This window comes from Arachis hypogaea, chromosome 20 (assembly GCF_003086295.3).
Source record: "Arachis hypogaea cultivar Tifrunner chromosome 20, arahy.Tifrunner.gnm2.J5K5, whole genome shotgun sequence".
NCBI lineage: Eukaryota > Viridiplantae > Streptophyta > Magnoliopsida > Fabales > Fabaceae > Arachis > Arachis hypogaea.
The window spans coordinates 77572551-77597960 of NC_092055.1; the positions used below are offsets into that span (position 1 = coordinate 77572551).

The following is a 25410-nucleotide window of genomic DNA, read 5'->3' on the forward strand; positions in this document are numbered from 1 at the left end:
TTAGCACAATTTCCAGCAACGCGGTCGCGTGCCTCACGCAACCGCGTCATTCATCCTTTTACCCATTCCATGCGATCGCGTCATTCACGCGATCGCATCAACCCCATTCCACCCTAGCCACGGGATCGCGTGCCCCACGCGATCGCGTGGATTCAAATTCATTAACCCACAGTGACGCGAAACCCTACCTCCATCACGCCCCATTCTCTTCCCCGCTAACCCCCCACTGCTCCCTCTCTGCTTCTGGCCACCCACAACCACCACCACTACCCCCAACCACCTCCGACCGCCGCACCACCACCAACACCCAGACCCACCGCGACGCCAACCCCCTCCTTCTTCTTCTCCCCTCCTTCTCCTTCTCCCCCCTTTTCTCCCTTCCACCACCGCGGCCAGCCACCGCCACCGCGCCATCACCGCCGCGCCTCCCACCACCATCACCCTCACCCCCTTCCTTCCTCCCTCCTGAACCCCCTCTCCACCATTACCCCCACCCGAAACCCCCCTGCCACCAAACAGCCACCAACCGCCGCGCCAACTGCCGTGCCCCCAGCACCGCTATCTCACCACCGGCATCTCTCTGAGCCTTACCTTAGTTCATCCGCATACCAGGTTCCGCCGAACGCCATTTTTCCCCCATTCGTAGTTAGTTGCATATTTTTTAGTTTCTGTTCAAACTAGGCTAGTTAGAGATGCATGTTTGTAGTGGATTCTCGGTGGTTAGGTAGCTAGGATGTGGTTAGTGGATTTAGGCCTGATAATTGCGTTGTTCGTGCTTCTTGTTTTATTAATTTCGTAATTCTGATGTTGCTGTGATGTTAATAATGTTCATATGCTGTTTGATGCCAAGGCATCTTAGGCTAGTTTCACTAGCATTTTTCTGTTATTTTTGGTTGTTTTATGCATTTTCTTGAGCCTTAAGTAATCATTTGGGCCAAATAGTCATGCTTGTCTTAAATCATTCAAACATGAAGATTTTGATGCAAATTCCATGAGTTTTTAGTTATATTCCTTGAATGCTATGAATGAAAGATTTCTCATGAAATTTTGCAAGACTTTGATGCAGTTGTTTGGATGATTTCAGGGAAGAAGAGGCTAGGCAAGGAAGCAACAAAATCAATAAAGGAAGCTTGAATATCACATGTGGAGTTTAAGTTCCAGTTTAAGCTTAAACTGGAGCTTAAACGCCAAAACCATGAGAGCTAAGGAAATGCTGAAAGTGGCGTTTAACCTCCAGTTTAACCTTAAGCTGGAAGTTAAACGCCAGAATTAGAAATGCACCAGGGAGCATTTCCACGTTTAAGCTCCAGTTTAACCTTAAACTGGAGCTTAAACGTGTTCGACTATTTTTTCTCCTCCAGGGTTGCTTTCTCATTTCCACGTTTAAGATTCAGTTTAACCTTAAACTGAAGCTTAAACGTGCTCGAGCTTGTGCCTCCAGGGAGTGCCAGCGTTTAAGCTCCAGTTTAAGCTTAAACTGGAGCTTAAACGTGTTATATGGAACAGCTTGACCATGCTTTCTTCAAACATAAATAACTTGAGCTACAAAACTCCAAATGAGGTGATTCAAAATGCATTGGAAAGAAGACATCTAGAGCTTTCCAAGCATATATGGCATGCATGGTGGATACTAAAAATTGAGGGAGAAAACAGCCCCGTAATGTGCATAGAAGAGCATAGTACCAACATGCAATCAGGCCAGCTGACCTCTTCACCTTCCATGGAGTATAACGCGAGTTGTAGAACTCCAAATGATGCGCTTCCAGTTGTATTGGAAAGTAGACATCCAGAGCTTTCCAACGATGTATAGAAGTATGGGGTGGACAATGCAACTGAGCTCCCAAAATTGGCATTTTCGAGCACGTTTAAGTGACTTAAACGCTGTCAAACCAACCAGCAACCTTGTCACCTTCAATCAAGCATAACTTGAGCTATAGAGATCCAATTGAGGTGCTTCCAGTTGCGTTAGAAAGCTGACATCCATAGCTTTCCAACGAGGTATAATAGTCTATATTTGGCATCAAATTGGCAAGGTTGACAAGAGAACAAAGTGACGACTCAAGAAAGGGGGGTGCAACGTTTGAGTGTAGTTTAATGGATCATTATCCTTTTTGGATCAATTATGTCACTCTACCCTTCAAGCAAGCAAGGCCCATCAACAACACCAAATCAAGGCCACAAGAATCATCTAGAATAGTTTATTTTCATTTGATTGTAATTTGCTTTGAATTTCATTTTCATTTTGTAATTTAGGGAGCCTATTTAAAGGCCTTAGTTTCTGCATTTGAGACACGCGGGGATTGAGGGGGAATCCAGCCCCTGAGGGGGAAGTTTAGACACACGGAGAACTTTGGATCATTTTCTTTTAGTTTTGTAATTGAATTCAGAGCTATGACTCACTAAACCCCTTTCATTGGGTTAGGGAGCTCTATTGTAATTCAATGAATCAATAATAGTTTTATCTTCTTCTTCAATCTTTTCTCTTGAATTTTGTTAGAAAGCTTCTCGATCTAATTCCACTGGGTAGTTGTCTTGGGAAAGAAACTACCCATAATTGGAATCCTTCGGAACCTTGGGAAAGGAATGGAGGATTCATGCTAGAGAAGCTTTCTCACAGTGAATTGGATTGGGGTTTGGATGGATATTGTGACATGTAATCCTACCAAATTGTGGTTCATGAAACTGTGTGGTATAATCAGTGATCGAGCATCATCTCTTCTTATGAACATTTAAACCAAGGGATTGGGAATTTGTTTGTTTTTAGAGAGAATTGGTGAGCCAAGGGATTGGGATCCAATCATATAAGATTGCCAAGCAAAATTCAATGAATGCATTGGTTGAGGAAGGGATAAAAGTTGTTTTGATTCGGAGATCTCAATATCTCCTAACACCCAATGAACTCCCCATTTCTGATTTACCACTTTCTCTTTACATTCTGCAATTAAATTCATGCAATCACCCCCATCCCTTTTAATTTCAGCAATTTAGCTTCTCGCTCTTTAATTCATGCAATTTTACATTCTGCAATTCTCATCTAAATCTTGATTCCGCTCAACTAGAACATACTTCTAATCCGAATTGCTCACTCAACAAATCCTTGTGGGATTCGACCTCACTCTATTGTGAGTTTTTACTTGACGATAACCAGTGCACTTGCCGGAAGGAATTTTGCCGATCGTGCAATTTCCTAAATCGTAGCATAACAAGTTTATGCGCATCAAGTTTATGGCGCCGTTGCCGGGGATTGGTTTTCGATTGACAATTCTCCAATTGGAAGTTAACTAGATTGAGCAATTTTTCTTTTCTTTTGTTAATAGTTTTTGTTTCAGTTTATTACTGCTAATTTCTGCAAATTTTAATTTGTTTTCTTTGCTTATTCACTTGTTAGCATACTAACCACTAGCTGTTTGTGATATTGCCTCACTATGGAATTTCCACTATCTTTGGATGAGTATTGTCTGAGACTGAGCACATTGCAAAAAAGAAAGGAGTATCCATCATCTTTTGGTCAATCAAAATTCATGAGAAACTCTCCACCACCACAGAATGATTCATGTTATTATGCTCATGGTGGGTGGGAGTATCAGGAACAGGAAACGGGGTACTTTCCAGAGCCACAAAATGGTCCATGTTTTGGTGAATTTGATCACTACTCAAGTTGTGGCTGGGAAGATCAAAACCAAAGAGATTTCACTTATTCACACCCCATTCATCAAGAGCCATCACCTCTGAATTATCCAACCTCACCTCCTAGTTTTACATATCCAAATTCTTCATCACTTGAGCATTTCTCAGCACAAAATTCCTTCTCAAATTCATACAATTCATTTCACTATCCACAAGACTCATTCCACTACACACAAGAGTCATACCACTACCAACACTCCAACCAAAGACTCTATCAGCCCACACAAAACACATACTCCCAGCCACCATATCACAGCCAAGATAATCAACCTCATCAACCCAATCCGAACCAATCACTTCATGATCAGTTAACCAGGATAGAAGGAATGCTTGCAACTATGGGCAGAGATGTGGCTGATTTGAAAAGCTTTAAGGAAGAAGTGATATCCAACTTACAAAATCAAGGTGCTGCCATTCAAAAGCTAGAAGCACAAATTGGATATCTATCAAAGCAAATCCCTACCCACAATTCTTCTAGTGATACCATGGCAAACCCAAGGGAGGAATCAGAAGAACAAGAAAGGGAGAAAGTCAATCAAGGGAGATCACACTCCAATGAAACAGAGAGTTGCAAAGAGGAAGGGTTCATTGAACCACAAATTCAGGAAGCTTTTGATGAACAGGATACTCCAACTGTCCAACAACAACCAAGTTCTGAGATCAAGGATGTGAAGGCAGTAGAAACAAGCACCAAAATGAGGATTGTGACTGAGAAACAAAGGACCATATCCATGAAGAAGAGAAGGTCGAAGAACAATCCAACTCCTGAGCCAACAAGCAAGTTCACTCAAGCCAATCACAAGGGAAAGCTTGCTGGAAAGAGGCATTCACAACAAGGGGCACTAACTAGCTCCTTTATCCACTTGAAGTCATTCCTCTTAACAAACTGGAGGAAGAGGAAGAAAGTCAGGAACAGCATGTCAAGCTAATGACAGTAAACGAGCGTTTGTTGGGAGGCAACCCAACCAAAGGTAGTTTTTCTTTTGTAGTTATTTCAATAAAAGAGTTAAGTAGATTTATCTGTATTGCAAGGAGCTAAGTTTGGTGTTGCACACCAAAACAATTCAAGGGTGAATGTGAGATTCTAAGTTTGGTGTTCTACCAAAAACTTCATTAAAAGCACATTTCTACCTCAGCATGACTAGTCACTAGCTCCAACCAATCAGGGAAACTACTTAAACAATAGTTTAATTTCTAGTTCATAGTTATTTTCTTAATAAAAGCACATGAGGTTTTCTGCATATGATCCAAATTGCTGCATATGGCAAGGAACTAAGTTTGGTGTTCACACACCAATCTAAGTTCAGAGGCCTACAAACATACATGCATGCTAACCAATTCTCAAAGTGCTTGGGGAACAAGCAACTTCTAATAGCTTTGCAGGAAGACAATCAATCTCATGGAAGGAATATACATCATCATCAAAGAGAACACCAAGGCTAGGAAGGATGATGAACAACAAAGAAGATGCTAAAAGGTTGTATTGTCACTTAATTGCTTGTACTTTGAATTGCTGATATTGGAAGTTTGCATGCACCCCTGCTTTAAGTTTGAGTCATTGCAATTTTTGTTTGTCTGTTTGTTTAATTTCCAAATAAGTGATAGTCTAAGTGTCTGGATAAACTTCACTTGCTTAAATGTATGCTTGCCATGCTTGTTCTGTTTCCAAAAATAAAAGAAAAGTTTGAACAAAAGTAACTTGGCTCAATTAGTGACAAATCAAGTAGAATTAAGTGGTGGTATGCATGCTTGATTGTTTAGTCAGATCACTGGAAATTGAGTGTAGAATTATCATTTTTTGTGTAGAATTTGAAAACTGTCTATGGATCTTGATGAATAAATGTCTTTGGCCATGAAAAAGAAAGAAAAAGAAGAAGAAAAAGCCACTGAAAAAGGGCAACCAAAAAAAAAAAGCAAAAAAAAATTGAGAAAATAAGCTAGGCACCAATGGTTTGAACTTCTGAGACAAATGCCTGTGGTGTTTATGTATTAAGGATATGCTTGGATGAATAGGTTCTGAGGAGTGTTTCAACACTTGGTAACTTGGGTTAACTAACCCGGGATTATCAACCAAAAGTCCATTATCAAGAGCAACCTAAATACAAAACATTTAGTCACACAAAGAGGTGCTGGGCACCAATGTCTCAAGAAGAAATGTGAACTAAAATGCCTGTAGTGGATATGTGTAGTGCACTGATAAGAAAAAGAAAATGCCAAAGGCTTGTGCAACACATGACACTGAGCAAACAAGGAGCAAAGGAGCTCTAAGGAAAAGAAAAACAAAGAAGAGAAAAGTGCCAAGGACATAAGAATAACAAGGGGCCATAGCAGTGTTTGATGGATGCAATGAAAAAGTGATAATCTTACTTGATAAGAATGAAAAAGTGATGCTGCAACTTTCTGCATAAAACCCTTCTGATGAACTTCAAGTGCTTACTAATATAGCCAATGTAATTGCTTTCTGTTTCATACTTTCTTCTCAAGTAACTCAGGACTTGCTTAGGGACAAGCAAGTATTAAGTTTGGTGTTGTGATGCCAAGGCATCTTAGGCTAGTTTCACTAGCATTTTTCTGTTATTTTTAGTTGTTTTATGCATTTTCTTGAGCCTTAAGTAATCATTTGGGCCAAATAGTCATGCTTGTCTTATATCATTCAAACATGAAGATTTTGATGCAAATTCCATGAGTTTTTAGTTATATTCCTTGAATGCTATGAATGAAAGATTTCTCATGAAATTTTGCAAGACTTTGATGCAGTTGTTTGGATGATTTCAGGGAAGAAGAGGCTAGGCAAGGAAGCAACAAAATCAATAAAGGAAGCTTGAATATCACATGTGGAGTTTAAGCTTAAACTGGAGCTTAAACGCCAAAACCATGAGAGCTAAGGAAATGCTGAAAGTGGCGTTTAACCTCCAGTTTAACCTTAAACTGGAAGTTAAACGCCAGAATTAGAAATGCACCAGGGAGCATTTCCACGTTTAAGCTCCAGTTTAACCTTAAACTGGAGCTTAAACGTGTTCGACTATTTTTTCTCCTCCAGGGTTGCTTTCTCATTTCAACGTTTAAGCTTCAGTTTAACCTTAAACTGAAGCTTAAACGTGCTCGAGCTTGTGCCTCCAGGGAGTGCCAGCGTTTAAGCTCCAGTTTAAGCTTAAACTGGAGCTTAAACGTGTTATATGGAACAGCTTGACCATGCTTTCTTCAAACATAAATAACTTGAGCTACAAAACTCCAAATGAGGTGATTCAAAATGCATTGGAAAGAAGACATCTAGAGCTTTCCAAGCATATATGGCATGCATGGTGGATACTAAAAATTGAGGGAGAAAACAGCCCCGTAATGTGCATAGAAGAGCATAGTACCAACATGCAATCAGGCCAGCTGACCTCTTCACCTTCCATGGAGTATAACTCGAGTTGTAGAACTCCAAATGATGCGCTTCCAGTTGTATTGGAAAGTAGACATCCAGAGCTTTCCAACGATGTATAGAAGTATGGGGTGGACAATGCAACTGAGCTCCCAAAATTGGCATTTTCGAGCACGTTTAAGTGACTTAAACGCTGTCAAACCAACCAGCAACCTTGTCACCTTCAATCAAGCATAACTTGAGCTATAGAGATCCAATTGAGGTGCTTCCAGTTGCGTTAGAAAGCTGACATCCATAGCTTTCCAACGAGGTATAATAGTATATATTTGGCATCAAATTGGCAAGGTTGACAAGAGAACAAAGTGACGACTCAAGAAAGGGGGGTGCAACATTTGAGTGTAGTTTAATGGATCATTATCCTTTTTGGGAGGATGTTGATGCAAAGCCGACTGCTGCAGACTACAAGAAGATCGTTCCTCATAGTAGGAAGTTTCTGGCTTTAGGCTACAGACCTCCATTCCTTACTGCTTCTGATGAGACAGCCACGCCTTCAGCTGCCCCTTCTTCTTCCACTGCTGTACCAGCTCCACCCACTGCACCTCCAGCTGCTCTTGAGCCTATTTACCATTTGGTGCATCGACTCTTCGCCTGCTTGGATCGTATGGAGCGTTGCAACAAGCGACGCTATAAGCACGTCAAGTTGATGATCCGATCCGGCGGCGACATACCCTCCGAGCCTGACACCCCTTCTGATACATCTGAGGTAGAGGAGGACGATCACGAGGAGGAGACACATACCCAGGCTGCACAAGCAGGACCAGAGCAGGCTGCGCCACAGCAGGAGGTGCCACACCAGATTCAGGCCGCAGTTTCGGAGATTCCTATCCAGTCAGAGCCTCCACTACAGCAGACAGATCCTCCTACCCCATCTAGTCTGCAGATCCTCAGGCCACCACAGTGACTCCAGCAGCCCATCCTTCCCGTGATGACACTCCTTCACACCCAGCTTGAGTGAGCATCGAAGACGATGCTTTATTTTAAGTGTAGAGAGGTCGCCATCCCTGGCGTATTTCTTTTTGGTGAACCACTACAGACTCTTTCTATCTTATTTTGTTTATTTTTCTATATTTTTATCTTTATTTTTATTTTCAGTACTTATACATTGTTCTTTTCATGTATTTTTACTTTATTTCTGCATTTTGCACTTTAGTTCATATTTTAGCTAGTTAGTTTAGTTGTAATTCTAAACTTATTAGTTATAGAATCTGTGGATTAATTAGTATAGTTTACCCTTTTAGCATATGATAGTTTGGTTTAAATTGAAAATAAAAAGGAAGTAAACTAGAGACTTTAACATAATCAAAAACAATACACACCTTGTATATATAGCATAACATGTTAGTTAGTTAACAACATTTCATCAAGGAGGAACACTAAAACTTTAAAACCACCCAAAAAATTTTACATTGAGAATAATGGGAATTCTTAATTTCTATTTGCATGACATGTATAACTGATATATGATTTTTGAGCCAGAGAACAGATAGGCTGTGAGTTTTGAGCTTAATTGTATGGTTACATTCAAACCATAATTTTTATTCCTGTGTGTTTTGCCCTTCTTTTTTATTCTATTGTTCTTTACTTTGTTTTAATCTATATGTCCAATTATAGAGTAGAGATACATACTAAGAGATGATTGAGGCCATCATTTGAATTTTTCCTCACTTATCCCAAATTAACCTACCTTTTACATCACCCTTGTTAGCCCCCTTGAGCTTTTTAATCCCCTCTTGTTCTATAAACCACATTACTAGCCTTAAGCAGAAAAACAAAATAAAAATCCCAAATTGAATCCTTGGTTAGCTTAAGATAGAAATTGTGTATTGTTTAAGTGTGGCGAACTTTATGGGGACATGGATGATAGAAACAAACGTGGAAAGCTAAAAAGAATAAAGATGTTTCAAAATAAAAAATTTGGGAAGCATGCTCATGTGAGATCAAAATAATTAAATCACCATGTGCATAAAAAAAAAAGTTTATTTTCGGTATTTAATTAAGGGAATGCAAGAATTCCCCAGTTGCAAAAATAAAAAGAATCAATGCACATGGGATAAAATTAAAGTTAATGCATGAGCTTGCAATACAAAGTGAGAAAAGTTGGGCAAATAGGTTAAGAAACTTAGAATTACAAAATATGTATGTTAGGTGAGATCTTAGACTAATCAAGGATTCACTTAATTAGCTCACTTAGCCTTATACATATACCCTTACCTTTACCTTGGCCCCATTACAACCTTGAAAAAGACCTCATGATTTTTGTGTGCCTGTATTCTATAATTGTTGATTGGTTAGATGAAGAACAAAGTTATAGAAAGTAAGGATAAAAAGAAGAATAGAGTGATTAATCCAATAAACATTGAGTGACTAGAGAGTAAACACAAAACTCAGTGAGGGTTCAATAGCTCATCACCATATATCTATGCTTAAATTGTTAATTGTCTTGCAAGTTTGAAAACTAGTTTTACCCATCTCAATTGTAAAAGTGCTTTAACATTATCTAGGGTTTGGCTATGCATATATGATTCCTTGAGAATGTGAATTAATTTAACTACATGTAAGTTTTATATACAAGTGAATAACAATTAGAATTGCATGATTCATTTAGGTAGTTTGCATTTAGGATAGATTGCATTGCATGAGATTCCACCACTTTAACCTTACCTTACTCTTTATCTTAGACTTAGCATGAGGACATGCTATTGTTTAAGTATGGGGAGGTTGATAAACCCATATTTTATGATATATATTATGCTCAATTTAAGTGATTTATTCAACCCTTCACCCACTTATTCATGTAAATTGCATGGTTTTACTTTCCCTTCCTTATTATGTGATATATGTGAAAAACATGCTTCCTATGCTTTAAAAATAATTATTTTAATTACCCTTTATTACCATTCGATGCCGTGATTTGTGTGTTGAGTAGTTTAAGATCTTCTAAGGCAGGAATGACTTAAAGGATGGAAAGAAAACATACAAAATTGGAAGGAAAGTACAAAATGGAGTTTTTGAGGAAACTGGCAGCGACGCAAACGCATGGACGACGCGGCCACATGCCCAGCGCGAAAAGGCAGCAACGCGAACGCGTGACCGACGCGGATGCTCGCCTTAAGCAGAAAACAGATGATGCGGACGCATGACCGAAGCGAACGCGTGATAAGGAAAACTCTAGATGACGCGACCGCGTGATCCACGCGGACGCGTGACAGACGCCACACACATGAAATTATAGAAAATGCTCCCAACGATTTCTAAAACCCTTTTGGCCCAAATCCAAGCCCAGAAGGCACAGATTAGAGGTTATGAAGTGGGGGAATGCATCCATTCATCATCATGTCTTCAATTATTCACTTTTCATAGTTTAGATGTAATTTTTAGAGAGAGAGGTTCTCTCCTCTCTCTTAGGTTTTAGGATTAGGATTCCTCTAAAAGGATTTTTAATTCCAACTTCTTATCAGGTTTAATATTCCTTTTACTTTATATTTCTCTTTTACTTTCAGATACTTTAATGCTTTCCTTTAATTACTTTTGTTGCCAATTTGGCTTATGAACCATTCATGTTTAGATTTGAATTTCAATTTAATATAATTTGAGGTATTTCAGAATTACGATTGCTTTCCTTCAATTATATGAATAATTTAGAATTTCCCCTTTTTGCTTTGGTTGATTAATTGGTAACTCTTGAGTTGTCAAACTCATCGTGATTGATAATTGTTATCTTTGCTGGTTGATATAATTCCCTATAACTCTAGTCTTTCCTTAGGAATTGACTAGGGCTTTAGGTGTTAAATTGATTTATCCGCTCGACTTACCTTCCTAGTTAGAGGTTGATTTAGTGGAGAGCAAAATATAATTCTCATCACCATTGATAAGGATAACTGGGATAGGACTTACGAATTTTCATAACATGCCAAGTGTTTATTTTATAGTTATTTATTTATTTTATTTGTCATTTAAATTACCTGTTCCTTACATTTAAAACCCCAATTTACAAAACTCATAACCAATAATAAGAACATACCTCCCTGCAGTTTCTTGAGAAGACGACCCAAGGTTTAAATACTTCGGTTATCAATTTTAAAGGGGTTTGTTACTTGTGACAACCAAAACGTTTGTAAGAAAGGACTTTTGTTGGTTTAGAAGCTATACTTGCAACGGGAATTTATTCTGAATTCTAGACCACGCAAAAGTTCTCTCTTCAACCCCTTTTAAATTGATAAGCGAATTTTTAGTTGGTTAAGAACTGTATTTGCAACGTATCTCTTATAATAAATTCTTAACTTGCCAATTTCCGCCACGTCAATTTTTGGCGCCATTGCCGGGGAGTTGTAATAGAGTGCTAAGTTATTGATTGGAATTTATTTATTTGCATTTTATTTTATTTTTGTTAATATGAGCTGCATGTTTCTTTCGTTAAATGACGCGTTCACTTCCTGATCCAAACTTGCCAGTATTTGATCCTGAGATTGAAAGAACTATTTCACGTATAAGGCAAGCTCAGCGTCGGTTAGTCCACTCCGAGGGCGAATCTGAAACGTCACTTGATGAAGAAACAAGCTCCCTTTCTACTGATTCGGTTGATTTACGTGCAGGTGACATGGCAGAACCTAGGAGAGTTACTATCCAGGAGGCTGGAGCCCCTGATTTCATAATGCAACCGTTTCAAGCGCATCACCTAGCAGTGGCTACAGACTTTGAAATAAAGACTTTACTACTCAACTTGATGCCTAAGTTTCATGGCTTACCTGCTCAAGAGCCTATCAAGCACCTTAGGGATTTCCAAGCAGCCTGTTCTACTGTCAGGCGCAATGGTGCAGATGAAACTTCTACTCTGTTAAAAGCTTTCCCATTCTCTCTTGAGGAAAAGGCGAGAGAGTGGTACTACACTCAACCCGCAGCAACTGTTTCTGACTGGGATACGCTTAGAAGATAATTTTTGCAAAAATTCTTCCCAGCTGAAGTTACTGATAAACTGAGGAAGGACATTTCCATGATTGTTCAGGACGAATCCGGGACTCTCTACGAATACTGGGAGCGCTTCAACAACCTTCTGGAAGCATGTCCCCACCATATGATTGACAAGATAGTGTTGCTCCGCTACATCACACAGGTCATGAGGCCCCAAGATAAGACCACATTGGAAAGTGCTAGCAATGGGTCTATGAAAAAGTACAACACCACTGATGAGGCATGGTAATTGATCAGCGACTTGGCTGAGTCTACAAGGAATCACAGGCAAAAACAAGGCCGGTCAAAGGCTGTTGCAGAGGTATCTTCTAGCAAAGAAACTACTGCTCTGACTCAGAGTATATGTGAAATGACCAACTTACTGAAGCAGATGCAGTTGAGTCAACTACAAGCACAGCAAAGCCAACAGTTAGTCCCACAGAGAGTGTGTGGGATCTGTGCTGATTACAACCATTATACTGATGAATGTCCGCAGCTCCAGTAGGAAGACAACATTGTGGCAGCCACTCATAACTTCTATGACCGTCCCAACCAAGGGTACAATTAAGGTGGCAGTTACAACCATGGAAGGTAAGACAGTTCTAACTAAGGTTGCAGAGATAATTCTAACCATAATTGGAGGGACAATAATAACAGAGAAGGCAGAGACAATCAAGGATATCAGAAGTGGAATAATAACAACAACAGGCAGCAGAACCAGAACCAGCCTTACAGAGCACCTCACCTGAGGCAGTCCCAAGGACCACAGCACAACCAACAACAAGTTCCGCAGATCACTCAATCTAATTCCTCTCCGAGTGACGAGGTGATGCACGGAAAACTTGTCTCATGACAAATTTCCTTCGGCAAGTGTACCGAATTCGTCGTCAAGTAAAAACTCACAATAGAGTGAGGTCGAATCCCACAGAGATTGATTGATCAAGCAACTTTAATTAGAGGAATGTTCTAGTTGAGCAAATCAGTATTTGAGTTGAGAATTGCAGAAAATAAAATGGTGGGAAGGTAAATAACAGAAGAAGTAAATGCTAGAAATAAAGAGCTGGAAGTAAATAACAGAAAGTAAATTGCAGAATTGTAAATGGGAATGGGGTAATTGCTCATAAAAGTAAATGACAGAAATTAAAGAGAATGGGTAAGATCAGAAATAGGGAGTTCATTGGGTTCAGGAGATGTTGCATTCTCTGGATCAATTTCATTTTTATCTCTTCCTCAATCAATGAATTCATTAATCTCCTTGGCAATCTTAAGTGATCGAATTACAATTCCTTGTAATTTAATCTCTCAAATCTTGATCAATAGCCAATTCTTTGGTCAATTGCTCATGAGAAGAGATGAAGTATGGTCACTGATTATACCACATGCATTTCCCAAATCAAGTATTGAGAGGATTATAGTCACATATCCATCCAAACCCAATTTGGTCCAGCATGAGAAAGCATTTCTAGCATGATCTCTTCATTCCTCTTTCAAGGTTCAGAAGAGATCCAAGTTTGAATAGCTTCTTTTCCAAGATAACTATTCAATTGGATGAAGATCGAAAGCTTTCAAGTAAAATCAAGAAAACAGATAGAAGAAGAATAATGAAAACAAGTATTGATCCATCAAATTACAACAGAGCTCCCTAACCCAATGAAAGGGGGTTTAGTTGTTCATAGCTCTGGAAAATGAAAGCAAAGATGGAGAATACATGATGAAAACAAAACTAGAAGTGCAGAGAATGGTAAAATACAGAGAGTAGTTCTCCCAATTTCCAATCCTCTTTTATCAATTCAAAGCTACTCCTATATGTACTACTCTTCTGATCTACTAGTTGGCTCTCCAAGTCTTGGGTATGGGCCTTTGGATCTTGAGTTTGAAGCAGTTATCTTCTTCATTGGGCTTAGCTTTACTTGCAGAGAGAAAGTGTGAAGTGGTCAGGGACTTTAGCTCAGGATGTTAGTGGTGTTAACGTTAAGTGAAAATGTGGGTTCGAGAACGTTAGTTACAATCACCTTCTTCACTAACGTTCCTTACCCAAGTTAGAGCCACGTTAACCTCAACGTTAGTGGCATAAACGTTGCCACTAACGTTGCCTCTTGGTCCTTCGCACACGTTATTGGGACTTACCTTTCCCAATAACGTTGAGAAGCCTCCCCCTTTCTTACGTTAGTGTCCACGTTAACTTAGTTAACGTGGCTCTTAACGTTAGCTTGCCAACCTTCGAGAACGTTAGTGACACTTACCTTTGTCACTAACGTTCCAATGTGCCCCAATCTCGCACGTTAGAGTCCACGTTAACTAGGTTAACGTGGCCTCTAACGTAGCAATGCTAGCCATCTCCAACGTTAGTGACAAAGGTGAATGTCACTAACGTTAGCTCATCATCTCTCATCTTCACATTAGCTTCCACGTTAACTAAGTTAACGTCGGAGTTAGCGTGGCTCATTGTGGCTTGTGTGGTTCATTCCAACGTTAGTGACAAAGTTAGGTGTCACTAACGTTGGCGATCATATACTTTCTCCACGTTGGCTTCCACGTTAACTAAGTTAACGTGGAAGTTAACGTGGCCTGTGGAGGCTTGGCCAACGTTAGTGACAAAGGTGAATGTCACTAACGTTGGCTTCTCTTTTGCTTCTTAACGTTAGAAGCCACGTTAACTAAGTTAACGTGGCAACTAACGTGGCCACTTATGAGCTTGGCCCAACGTTAGTGACAAAGGTAAGTGTCACTAATGTTGGCTCCCTTTTCTTTCCTCCACGTTAGAGTTCACGTTAACTTAGTTAACGTGACTCTTAACGTGGGCTATGATGGCTACGAGGACGTTACTGGCGATTACTTTTCTCATTAACTTTGCAGGCTAGCTCCCATTCCTACGTTAGAAGTCACGTTAGTGAGACTAACGTGGCTGCTAACGTGGTTCTTCCTTGCTTCCTTTGTCCTGAAATCAAGCAATAAAGTGCATCAAAGTTTTAGTCCAAGTCATGGGAAATGCAACATCCCATTTGTCATTAATTTCATGCAAAATCCTCATGAAATCATGTAAGGTGCACCATGTATGCTTGAATCAAGATGTAAGTGAATATCTACCCAAAACTAGCTTATTTTCTAAGAAATGCATGAAACTACCTTAAAAACAGTAAAGAAAAGGTCAGTGAAACTGGCCAAAATGCCCTGGCATCACAACACCAAACTTAAAGCTTGCTTGTCCCTAAGCAAGTACTGGAACAAGAGAATGATGAATGGAATGCCAAGAGAAATGAGTCATACTAGTGGAAGTCATGTCCCTGGTTTTATGGTGGTTTCATTCCACTACAAGAAAAATACCCATTCAGCCACACTTTTTTTAAGCTACATTTGAAAAGCGTAGCCTATTCTATGAATAGGCTACGCTTTTCTCCGTGTTGCCTTTTTATAAGTGAAAAGGATACACAATTGCAGCATCATTTAAAAAGTGTAGCCTTAGGTATTATAGAAATCACTTATAAAGCGTAGCCGTATGTTGATATCTATGAGTTCATTTTTCATATCTAAGGGAATGCTTTTAGAGAGTAACCTATTTGTTAAGTTTTGGGTGCCCTTCAAAAGTGATGCCTAATGTATGCATGGCCAAGTCCTAACAACACTTGGTAAATTTTTTATTCCACTTTCAATTCCCTCCAAAAGCACACACGAACCCTTTCTCCCGCAACAACTAAACCTCACAAGTCACACCTTCAATTCGAAAAGTGAGACCCTCACCTTCGCTAACCTTTCGCGCACAACAACCCTCACCTTCGCCATTCTCACCTTTCAACACTCATCACCTTCCCCTTCTCACCGTCGCCGTTGACTGTAAAGGGAAATTTTTTTTCACCTTTTCACCAAATCAGAAATGGTGTCATATCCCCCTTCGTCTCTCTTCTCTGTTCTCTCTCGTCACTCTCTTCTCTGTTCTCTCGTCGCTCTCACCTCTCGTCTCCGGTCTCTAGCTCACTTCTCTCTCGGTCTCGCACGCGCACTCACTATCTCAGACTCAAGCTCGTCGTTGCGGTTTGTGTCGTCACCATGTCGCACTCAGTCGCCGCCTTCCCTGCGCTCACTTCGCCGGTGGCAGAAGAAGACGGAACCAGCATCTTGTCCCTCGGGTGGCAGTCTTCTTCGTCTTCTTGTTTCGGCCATTAATTCAGTTGGTCAGCTTTCTTCACCGTCGATCCCAGGTGAGTTTCCTTCGGCCCTGTTCTTTCAATGTAGAAGGTGTGTGTGGCTGTGCTGATGATGATGAACAACAATGGCTAGTGGTATGTATCAATTTTCAGTTGGTTCTGTGAAATTTGAGAGGTTTAGGGTTTCGATTTAGGGGTTTTTATTTGGGCCACTAGGAATTGGGGGGTTTTAGCTTCAGAACGGTGGTATGTATCAATTTTCAGTTGGTTCTATGAAATTTGAGAGGTTTGGGGTTCTGATTTAGGGTTTTTATTTGTGAAATTGTTTGTGTGTGTGTGTGTGAGTGAGTGAAATAAGGACTTGTTCTGAGTAGTTTTCTTTTAGGAAGTGTTTGGATAACTATGGTTCGAATTTGTTGAATTGTTTGTATGTAGGGATGAGCAAGGAATCTGAGGCATGCTGGTGTACTTTTTGATTCTTTGGCTAGGAGGAGGGATATTCATGGGGATTCAATTAACAAGGCTCAATTGAAGGACTATTGGGACCAGATTTCTGACCGGAGTTTTGATTCCAGGCTCAGAACCGTCTTTGACATGTAACTAATTCATTACCCCTTTACTTAATTTTAAAACTAGGAAAAGAAATTGGTTGGTATTTTCTTTAATTCCCACCATTAAGTATGTTAACCTTCATTTGGAATAATGCAGGGTTGATAAAGATGCAGATGGAAGAATCACCGAGGAAGAAATTAAAGAGGTTTATATGAATTTTCTTTTTAAATTCATCAACAGAAAAATTAGAATGAAGATAATGAAGTAGTTTTTATCGGCAACCTTTTTTCCTTTCCTAGCTTTGCATTTTGTTCCCATGAGAATAGGAGTTTACTTGATCACAAATGATCAATTCTGTTTTCAGATCATCTGCCTTAGTGCCACAACAAACAAACTCTCAAACATACAGCAGCAAGCTGAAGAATATGCAGCTTTGATCATGGAAGAACTAGACATTTATTTGAAAAGAAATTTATTTGAAAAGAAATTCAAATTTGGGGGTTTTAGGGTTATAGGTTCTTTTTTGGGTTCTGATTCGCCAAAAATAGATTAAGCCAGGGGATTCATGTTTGGTCCATCAATTGCATTGGTGATATTGGTGCAAAATTGATATATGTCTCAATTCATTTTTAATTTACAATTTAGGTTGATAATTCTCATTTTACTGTTTGAAGCAATGCCGTTTTCCCCTTTTGCACTTAAAATTAAGCTGATTGGCATGATTTTGTGAATTTTGCATTCAGCTTTAATGAGAATAATAAAAAACCAACAAGTTGAGAAGAGAAAAAGTAAGTGATCAATCAAATAGATACTGTGGTATTGTATCTTATTTATTTAATTAGTTCGATCTTAATTATTATTCTTATTCATCACTTTGATTCATTATGAGCAGAGGCTTGAGGTGATGGAGTTCTCGGGGCTGAAATCAAGTTCATGTGTTACCCATGCCATTAATGCTAGAGATTCTTCCTTCTTTGATGTTCTGGCTTCTCAACTCACTCCCAAGGTTCATTTCTTAATCAACCATTTGAGCTTTTTATTTAAGCAATTTTTTTTCTTTCCGTTTTTTTTTTAAATATTGTGAGTTGAAAGTAGACGACGGGATCAAGGCCTGTGAGGGGAGAGACAGTGGCCAAGTTGAAGGTAGCTATCAATGGCTTTGGACGCATCGGTAGAAACTTCTTGCGCTGCTGGCACGGTCGCAAGGACTCACCCCTTGATGTGGTTGTTGTGAATGACAGCGGTGGTGTCAAGAATGTAAGTATTCGCATTACAATGCCATTTTCAGATGAAATGAATGACAGTAATTAGCACGTACGTAAGTAACATATGGTGATTTAATTTGCATAAGCAGGCCTCACACTTGCTTAAATATGATTCTATGCTGGGAACTTTCAAAGCAGATGTGAAAATAGTGGATGACCAAACCATTTCCGTGGATGGTAAGCCCATTAAGGTTGTCTCGAACAGGGATCCTCTTAAACTTCCTTGGGCTGAGCTTGGAGTTGACATTGTTATTGAGGTAAGTCTTGACCTTTTGGATTCTGTGCTTCCTTTGATTTGATTTGATTTGATTTGATTCGATTTGATTGGATGATATTCAGGGAACTGGAGTGTTTGTGGATGGGCCTGGTACTGGAAAACACATCCAAGCCGGTGCCAAGAAAGTCATCATCACTGCTCCTGCTAAGGGTGCTGATATTCCAACCTACGTCCTCGGAGTCAACGAACAAGACTACGGCCATGAAGTTGCCAACATTATAAGGTCCTTGAAACATTAACACTCTTCTTTACTAAGTAAAAATAAATGATTAATTATCATTAGTATAGCTAAGTGGTTGATTTTGAATTCTTTCTTTTTTTTCTTCAATTTAGTAATGCTTCTTGCACCACAAACTGTCTTGCTCCGTTTGTGAAGATCTTGGATGAAGAATTTGGTAAGCCGAAACGTCGGACACATGATGATGTTACTTAATGTTTGAGAGCTTAGAGAGTTACTTTGATTTGCTCTATATTTTCCAGGCATTGTGAAAGGAACAATGACAACTACACACTCATACACAGGAGACCAGGTACAAAATCAGCTACAATTTTGCTCTTGTTTATCTCTTTAACTAGTCTAGTGTTTACTCTTCGGTGCTGTTTTACCAATTTGTTCAACTGAATTGTGCTTGTGCAGAGGCTTTTGGATGCTTCACACAGGGATTTAAGAAGAGCAAGAGCTGCAGCATTGAACATTGTTCCTACAAGCACCGGAGCAGCCAAGGCTGTGTCCTTAGTGCTGCCAAAACTGAAGGGAAAGCTCAATGGAATTGCGCTGCGAGTGCCTACTCCTAATGTCTCAGTAGTTAACCTTGTTATCAATGTTGAGAAGAAGGGTGTTACGGCTGAAGAAGTCAATGCAGCTTTCAGAAAGGCAGCTGAGGGGCCGTTGAAAGGTGTATTGGACATGTGTGATGCTCCTCTTGTGTTCGTGGACTTCCACTGCACCGATGTTTCTTCTACTATTGACTCTTCACTCACTATGGTCATGGGAGATGATATGGTTAAGGTTGTTGCTTGGTATGACAATGAATGGGGTTACAGGTTAGGCCACTCTCCACATATAGCAGCTACTTTTGTTTTGTCTTTCTCACTTAATGAATCCTTGAGATAGAACATGCACATGTAGTAGTACATTGAATTAGCATGTGCTATAGAAATTATCATATATAATTAAAATCGGCAACTATAGAAATTTAGTACATTGAATTATCAGTGATATATATTTTAGAACAGAGGGTGAATATTGTTATAAAGGATCAGATTATTGATAGTTAAAATACGGGGTGATTGCAGCCAAAGGGTTGTGGATTTGGCACATTTGGTGGCAAACAAGTGGCCCGGAGTAGCTGCTGCAAAGGGAGGTGGAGACCCATTGGAAGAGTTTTGTGAGACAAACCCAGCTGATGAAGAATGCAAAGTCTTTGAATAGAATAGCAGCTTTGGTTATTATCGCTGCCACCAGACCATATATTTTGAATTTGTGTTAATTTAATTTATGAGGGAGAACAAGAACAAAGTGTTCAGACGACAATAGGTGAGGATCATGTCTGGGGCATGTCTCCTAAAATTTAAATGTGTATGCTATTTGTCCTTGCCAGGCAGACTTTTCAGAATTCATTTGGTTCTATGATTTTGTTTTCTTCATGTGTCGTGAGAATGGTCAAAAGAATATTTGTAAGTAGCCCGGTCATTTCCTTCAACATAATCTTGTATTGATTGCGTATGGTGGTGAATCAGTATGCAAAATCCTTACATGATTCTCTTTTTGAATTATGATAATCTGCAGCTGTAAGCAGGGCAGTAACTGCTTGGAAATTAGTTCTTGCTGGGAATGAACAAGGGAATGAACACTGATACAATTGTTAAGGCCAAGAGTTTTCTTGATGGTGATGAAGATCAGTATGAAAAAGATGTGTTTGAGAAGAATTTGAAGGTGCTTCAGAATATTTTTTAGTCATTATGCCGAGATTAGAAGATTAATGATTTTTTGTTTGTTAAGTTCTTTTCGGATATAGAGTGCAAACTTTGCATTTTAATTGATATGTGATACAAGTTTCATGTGACTTAAATTATCTCTTTTTAAGATTATGTCTTTGAATTGTGTAAGGATGATTTTTATTATTTAAAAAAATTATTTAGTATAATTATGTGTTTAATTTTATTTTATAATATTTAACTCATTTAATTAAAAATGTAAAATTCTATATGTAATAATATTATTAAATATTATGTTGTATAAAAAATTATTAGAATATTATATACATATAAAAAATTAAAAAAAAAACAATGAGGGACCTAAGGCTACACTTATATAGAGTAGCTATGGTTATACAGAAAATTAAAAAAAAAAAAGGGACCTAGGGCTACACTTATATAGAGTAGCTATAATATACAATGTGGCTACGTTTTACAAGTGATGCAGTAGCGTTGAAAAGCGTAGCCTATTCTGGTAAAAATGGAAGCTGAAAAGCGTAGCCTTTGGTCCTGGACAGCATCACTTGAAAAGCGTAGCCTATTCTCAAACGCCAAAAGCGTAGCCCTTGGTGCAGAAAAGCGTAGCCTTTGAGAATAGGCAACGGCCGAATAGGAATCACCCCAAAAAGCGTAGCCGTAGCCCAAAAAGCGTAGCCGTAGCCTAAGGCATCATTTTTTTTCACTTTTGGCTACACTTTTCAAGTGTACCTGAATGGGTATTTTTCTTGTAGTGTTCATAGCAACTTAGGTTCATTCCTGACTTTCAGACCTTTATCATGTCCTAGAATACTCACTGTGATTGCATCCCATGAGACTTTTATTCATTGATCCTTTTGTTGTCATTTCAGGGCTTATTTGTGTTCTTAAGCTAAGTGCTCTGTAAGGGGGCAACTCTTTAAAATAAGCTTTCAGCCAACACTCCCGAACCAGTTGGTTCAAGGTGCTAGGTGTTGAAGCACCCCTAAGGACTTACTTCCTCAAGTTTCTCCCCTATACATACACACCACAGGCACATGGTTTGTTTATTTTCTTTCTTAAGATCTTGGTGTCGAGCACCTCTTTGGGTTACTAAATGCTCTGTAGTGCGGGTTACTCTTGATAGTGGACTTTCAGCTGATATTCCCGAGTTAGTTAACCCAAGTTACCAAGTGATAAGGCACCCCTAAGAGCTTATTCATCCAAGTAAATCCCTCACACAGGAACACCACAGACACATGCTTCAAGATTAAAACCATTGGTGCCTAGCCTTATTGCTTACTATTTTTCTTTTATTCTTCAACTTTGATTTTTCTTTTCCCCTTTTTCTTATTAGGATCTTGTCATTTAGTTAGTCTCATGTGTATGTTCAAAGCATAGTATTCATGACAGATAGTTGTCTTCCCACCTTGTGGTTGAACCAACTTAGCTAACTTATGATCACACCATAAACTCATGAACTTACTCCATAGTATGAACTCCACTCTGGTCTTTTGTAAACACTCATTCTCTTTTTATTTGATTTAAAGGAACAAGCATACAAGTAAGCCAAGTGATGATGCAATGACATAAAGACTAGCAAGCATAGACCTCTTCAACATCAAAACTTAAAAGACAAAATTTAAAAAGGTTCAAACTAATATGTAACTATTAATCAAGATTGCATTCGGACTTCCAATTTTCAACAGTCTAAGTACATGGAATTAAGTGACAATACAACCTTCAGGTGATGGTTTCTAGTTGCCCTCTTTTTATCATCATCCCGGTCTTTGCTACCTCACTTTCTTGGGTGAAGGTGTACCATTTCCTCATAAGATTCCTGCAAAGTTATTAGAAGTTGCTTGTTCCCAAAGAACTTGAGAAATAGTTAGCGTGCATGTATGTTATGACTTATGAACTTAATTTGGTGTGTGAACACCAAACTTAGTTCCTTGCCTAGTACAAAACGTTGCATATATACAGAGAACCTCATATCTTGTTGTTTAACAAAACAATTATTAACTAAAATCTAACTAAATCTAAGTGGTTTCCATTGATTGATTGGGGCTAGCAAGGTGCTTTGGGAGTGGAGTGTAATTCTACTAAATTCTTTTGGTGGAACACCAAACTTAGCCCCTTCGCAATACAGGGGAAACAACTTGTGATCCTTATTGAAATCAAGATGAAAAGGAAACTACCTGAGGTTGGGTTGCCTCCCAACAGAGCGCTCTTTTATCGTCGCTAGCTCGACGGTTCCTCCTTTACTTGAGATGATACTTTACTCTGGGGTTTTCCCCCATGTTGCCTAGATAATGCTTGAGTCTTTGTCCGTTCACTGTAAAAGTCCTCTCTGAACCTTCATCCATGATTTCGATGTGTCCATATGGTGAGACCTTTGTGACAAGAAAAGGCCCGGACCACCTTGATTTGAGTTTTCCTCGGAACAGTCTTAATTTGGAATTGTAGAGGAGTACTTACTGCCCTTTTTCGAAACTCCTGGGTGCAAGATGTAGGTCATGTCTTCTCTTTGCCTTCTCTTTATACATCTTGGTATTTTCATAGGCTTGTGACCTGAATTCCTCCATCTCTTGCAGTTGCAAGATCCTCTTTGCACCAGCAGCAATGCTGTCAAAATTTAGTATCTTGATAGCCCAGAGAGCTTTGTGTTCCAGCTCCAGTGGTAAATGACAAGGTTTCCCATACACCAGTTGATATGGGGACATTCCAAGTGTGTTTTGAATGCTGTTCTGTATGCCCAAAGAGCATCATCCAGCTTCTTCAACCAATCTTTTCTTGATGCACCCACAGTCTTTTCCAGAATCCTCTTTAGCTCTCTGTTGGATATCTTAGTTTGTCCACTTGTTTGGGGATGGTAAGGTGTGGCTACCTTGTGTCTTACCCCATATCGTAGGAGAAGAGTCTCTAGTGGTCTGTTGCAAAAATGGCTCCCTCCATCACTGATGAGTGCTCGTGGAACTCCAAACTGGCTAAAGATATTCTTTCTGAGGAAGTTCATGACCACTTTGTTATCATTCGTTGGGGTTGCAATAGCCTCTACCCACTTGGAAACGTAATCCACTGCTACCAAGATGTACTTGTTTGCATATGAGGTTGGGAATGGTCCCATGAAATCGATTCCCCACACATCAAATAGTTCCAGTTCCAAGATGAAATTTTGTGGCATCTCATTTCTTTTGGGTGAGTTCCCAGATCTTTGGCATTCATTGCAGCTCTTTACTAGTTCTTTGGCATCCTTGAAAAGGGTGGGCCAAAAGAATCCGCTTTGTAACACCTTAGCTGCAGTTCTATCCCTTCCAAAGTAGCCTCCATAGCATGAGCCGTGGCAATTCCATAGGACCTCTCGTCCTTCTTCTTCCGAGACACATCTTCTAAGGATTCCATCTGAACACTTCTTGAATAGATATGGCTCATCCCAGAAAAAGTACTTTGCATCATTCATGAGCTTCCTTTTTTGATGTTTATTAATCTCTGGAGGCAAGGCCCCAGTTGCCTTGAAGTTGGCAATGTCTGCGAACCATGGTGCTTTGTGAACTATCATCAACTGCTCATCAGGGAAGAATTCGTTCACACTTGTATCAGGTGTTCCACCTTTATCATGAGGAATCCTGGATAGGTGATCTGCTACCTTGTTCTCCACTCCTTTCTTGTCTCTGATTTCAATATTGAATTCCTGCAACAATAAGATCCATCTTATTAGTCTTGGTTTTGATTCTTGCTTGGCAAACAAATATTTAAGTGCTGTGTGATCTGTAAAAACAATCACTTTAGCACCAATGAGGTATGATCTAAACTTGTCAAATGCAAAAACTATTGCTAGCAACTCCTTTTCAGTAGTGGTATAATTTCTTTGAGTATCATTAAGGACTTTGCTCGCATAGTATATCACATGGACTAAGTTATCTTTCCTTTGTCCTAACACTGCCCCAACTGCAAAATTAGATGCGTCACACATTAATTCAAATGGTAGGTTCCAATCAGGTGGGGAAATGATAGGAGCAGAGGACAACCTTATTTTCAAATTTTCAAATGCTAACATGCATGTCTCATCGAAGATAAATGGTGTATCAGATACAAGGAGATTGCTTAAGGGCTTGGCTATCTTTGAAAAATCTTTAATAAACCTTCTGTAAAAACCTGCATGCCCTAAAAAGCTCCTAATTGCCTTGACATCACTGGGTGGAGGAAGTTTTTCAATAAGTTCCACTTTAGCCCTGTCCACTTCAATGCCTTTGTTAGAAACCTTATGGCCAAGGACTATTCCTCCTGTCACCATAAAGTGACATTTCTCCCAGTTTAAGACCAGATTGGTCTCTTGGCACCTTTTCAATACCAAGGCAAGGTGATTCAGGCAGCTAGTAAAGGAATCTCCGAATACCGAGAAATCATCCATAAAAACTTCAATGAATTTCTCTATCATATCTGAAAAGATGGAAAGCATGCAGCGTTGGAAAGTCGCAGGTGCATTGCACAACACAAATGGCATGCGCCTGTAGGCAAAAACTTCATATGGACAAGTAAATGAAGTTTTCTCTTGGTCTCTGGGATCAACCACTATTTGGTTATATCCTGAGTAACCATCAAGAAAACAGTAATATGCGTGTCCTGCGAGTCTTTCCAACATCTGATCCATGAAAGGGAGGCGGAAATGATCCTTTCGTGTAGCCTCATTGAATTTCCGATAGTCTATGTACATCCGCCATCCTGTAACGGTCCTTGTAGGAATTAGTTTGTTCCTCTCATTGGGAACTACAGTGATTCCTCCCTTTTTGGGCACGACATGCACGGGGCTGACCCAGGGGCTGTCTGAGATTGGGTAGATGACTCCTCCCTACCATAGCTTCATAACCTCCTTCTGTACCACTTCCTTCAAGATTGGGTTCAGCCTTCTCTGGGATTGAATGGATGGTTTGGCATCATCTTCCAACAGTATCTTATGCATGCATATGGCTGAACTGATTCCCTTCAAGTCAGCAAGGGTCCATCCAATGGCGTCCTTATGCTTCAGCAATACTTGGAGTAGTTCATCCTCTTGATCTTGACTGAGGGATGAGTTTATGATTATTGGGTAGCTTTCATTCTTTCCTAGGTATGCATATTTGAGTGTGGGTGACAGTGCTTTGAGCTCAAGTTTAGGTGCCTCTATCTTTTCATCCTCTTCCT

At 39.5% G+C, this 25410-nt stretch overlaps 1 protein-coding gene and 1 long non-coding RNA gene across 2 annotated transcripts; both read left to right on the forward strand.

Moving 5' to 3' along the window:
* The first annotated feature begins 17647 nt into the window (after positions 1 to 17647).
* Positions 17648 to 19872, forward strand: LOC112785966 (glyceraldehyde-3-phosphate dehydrogenase B, chloroplastic-like). The gene is made up of 8 exons (XM_029296610.2): positions 17648 to 17761; positions 17851 to 18012; positions 18110 to 18277; positions 18360 to 18520; positions 18631 to 18692; positions 18778 to 18827; positions 18935 to 19341; positions 19594 to 19872. Exons 1-8 carry the CDS (start codon positions 17660 to 17662, stop codon positions 19727 to 19729), a joined length of 1248 nt encoding a protein of 415 aa, XP_029152443.2. The 5' UTR covers positions 17648 to 17659; the 3' UTR covers positions 19730 to 19872.
* Positions 19873 to 19918: 46 nt separating this feature from the next.
* LOC140182849 (uncharacterized) lies at positions 19919 to 20388 on the forward strand. Its single transcript, XR_011879048.1, has 2 exons — positions 19919 to 19974; positions 20087 to 20388. It is a non-coding gene; the product is annotated as an uncharacterized lncRNA (long non-coding RNA).
* The last annotated feature ends 5022 nt before the right edge of the window (positions 20389 to 25410 follow it).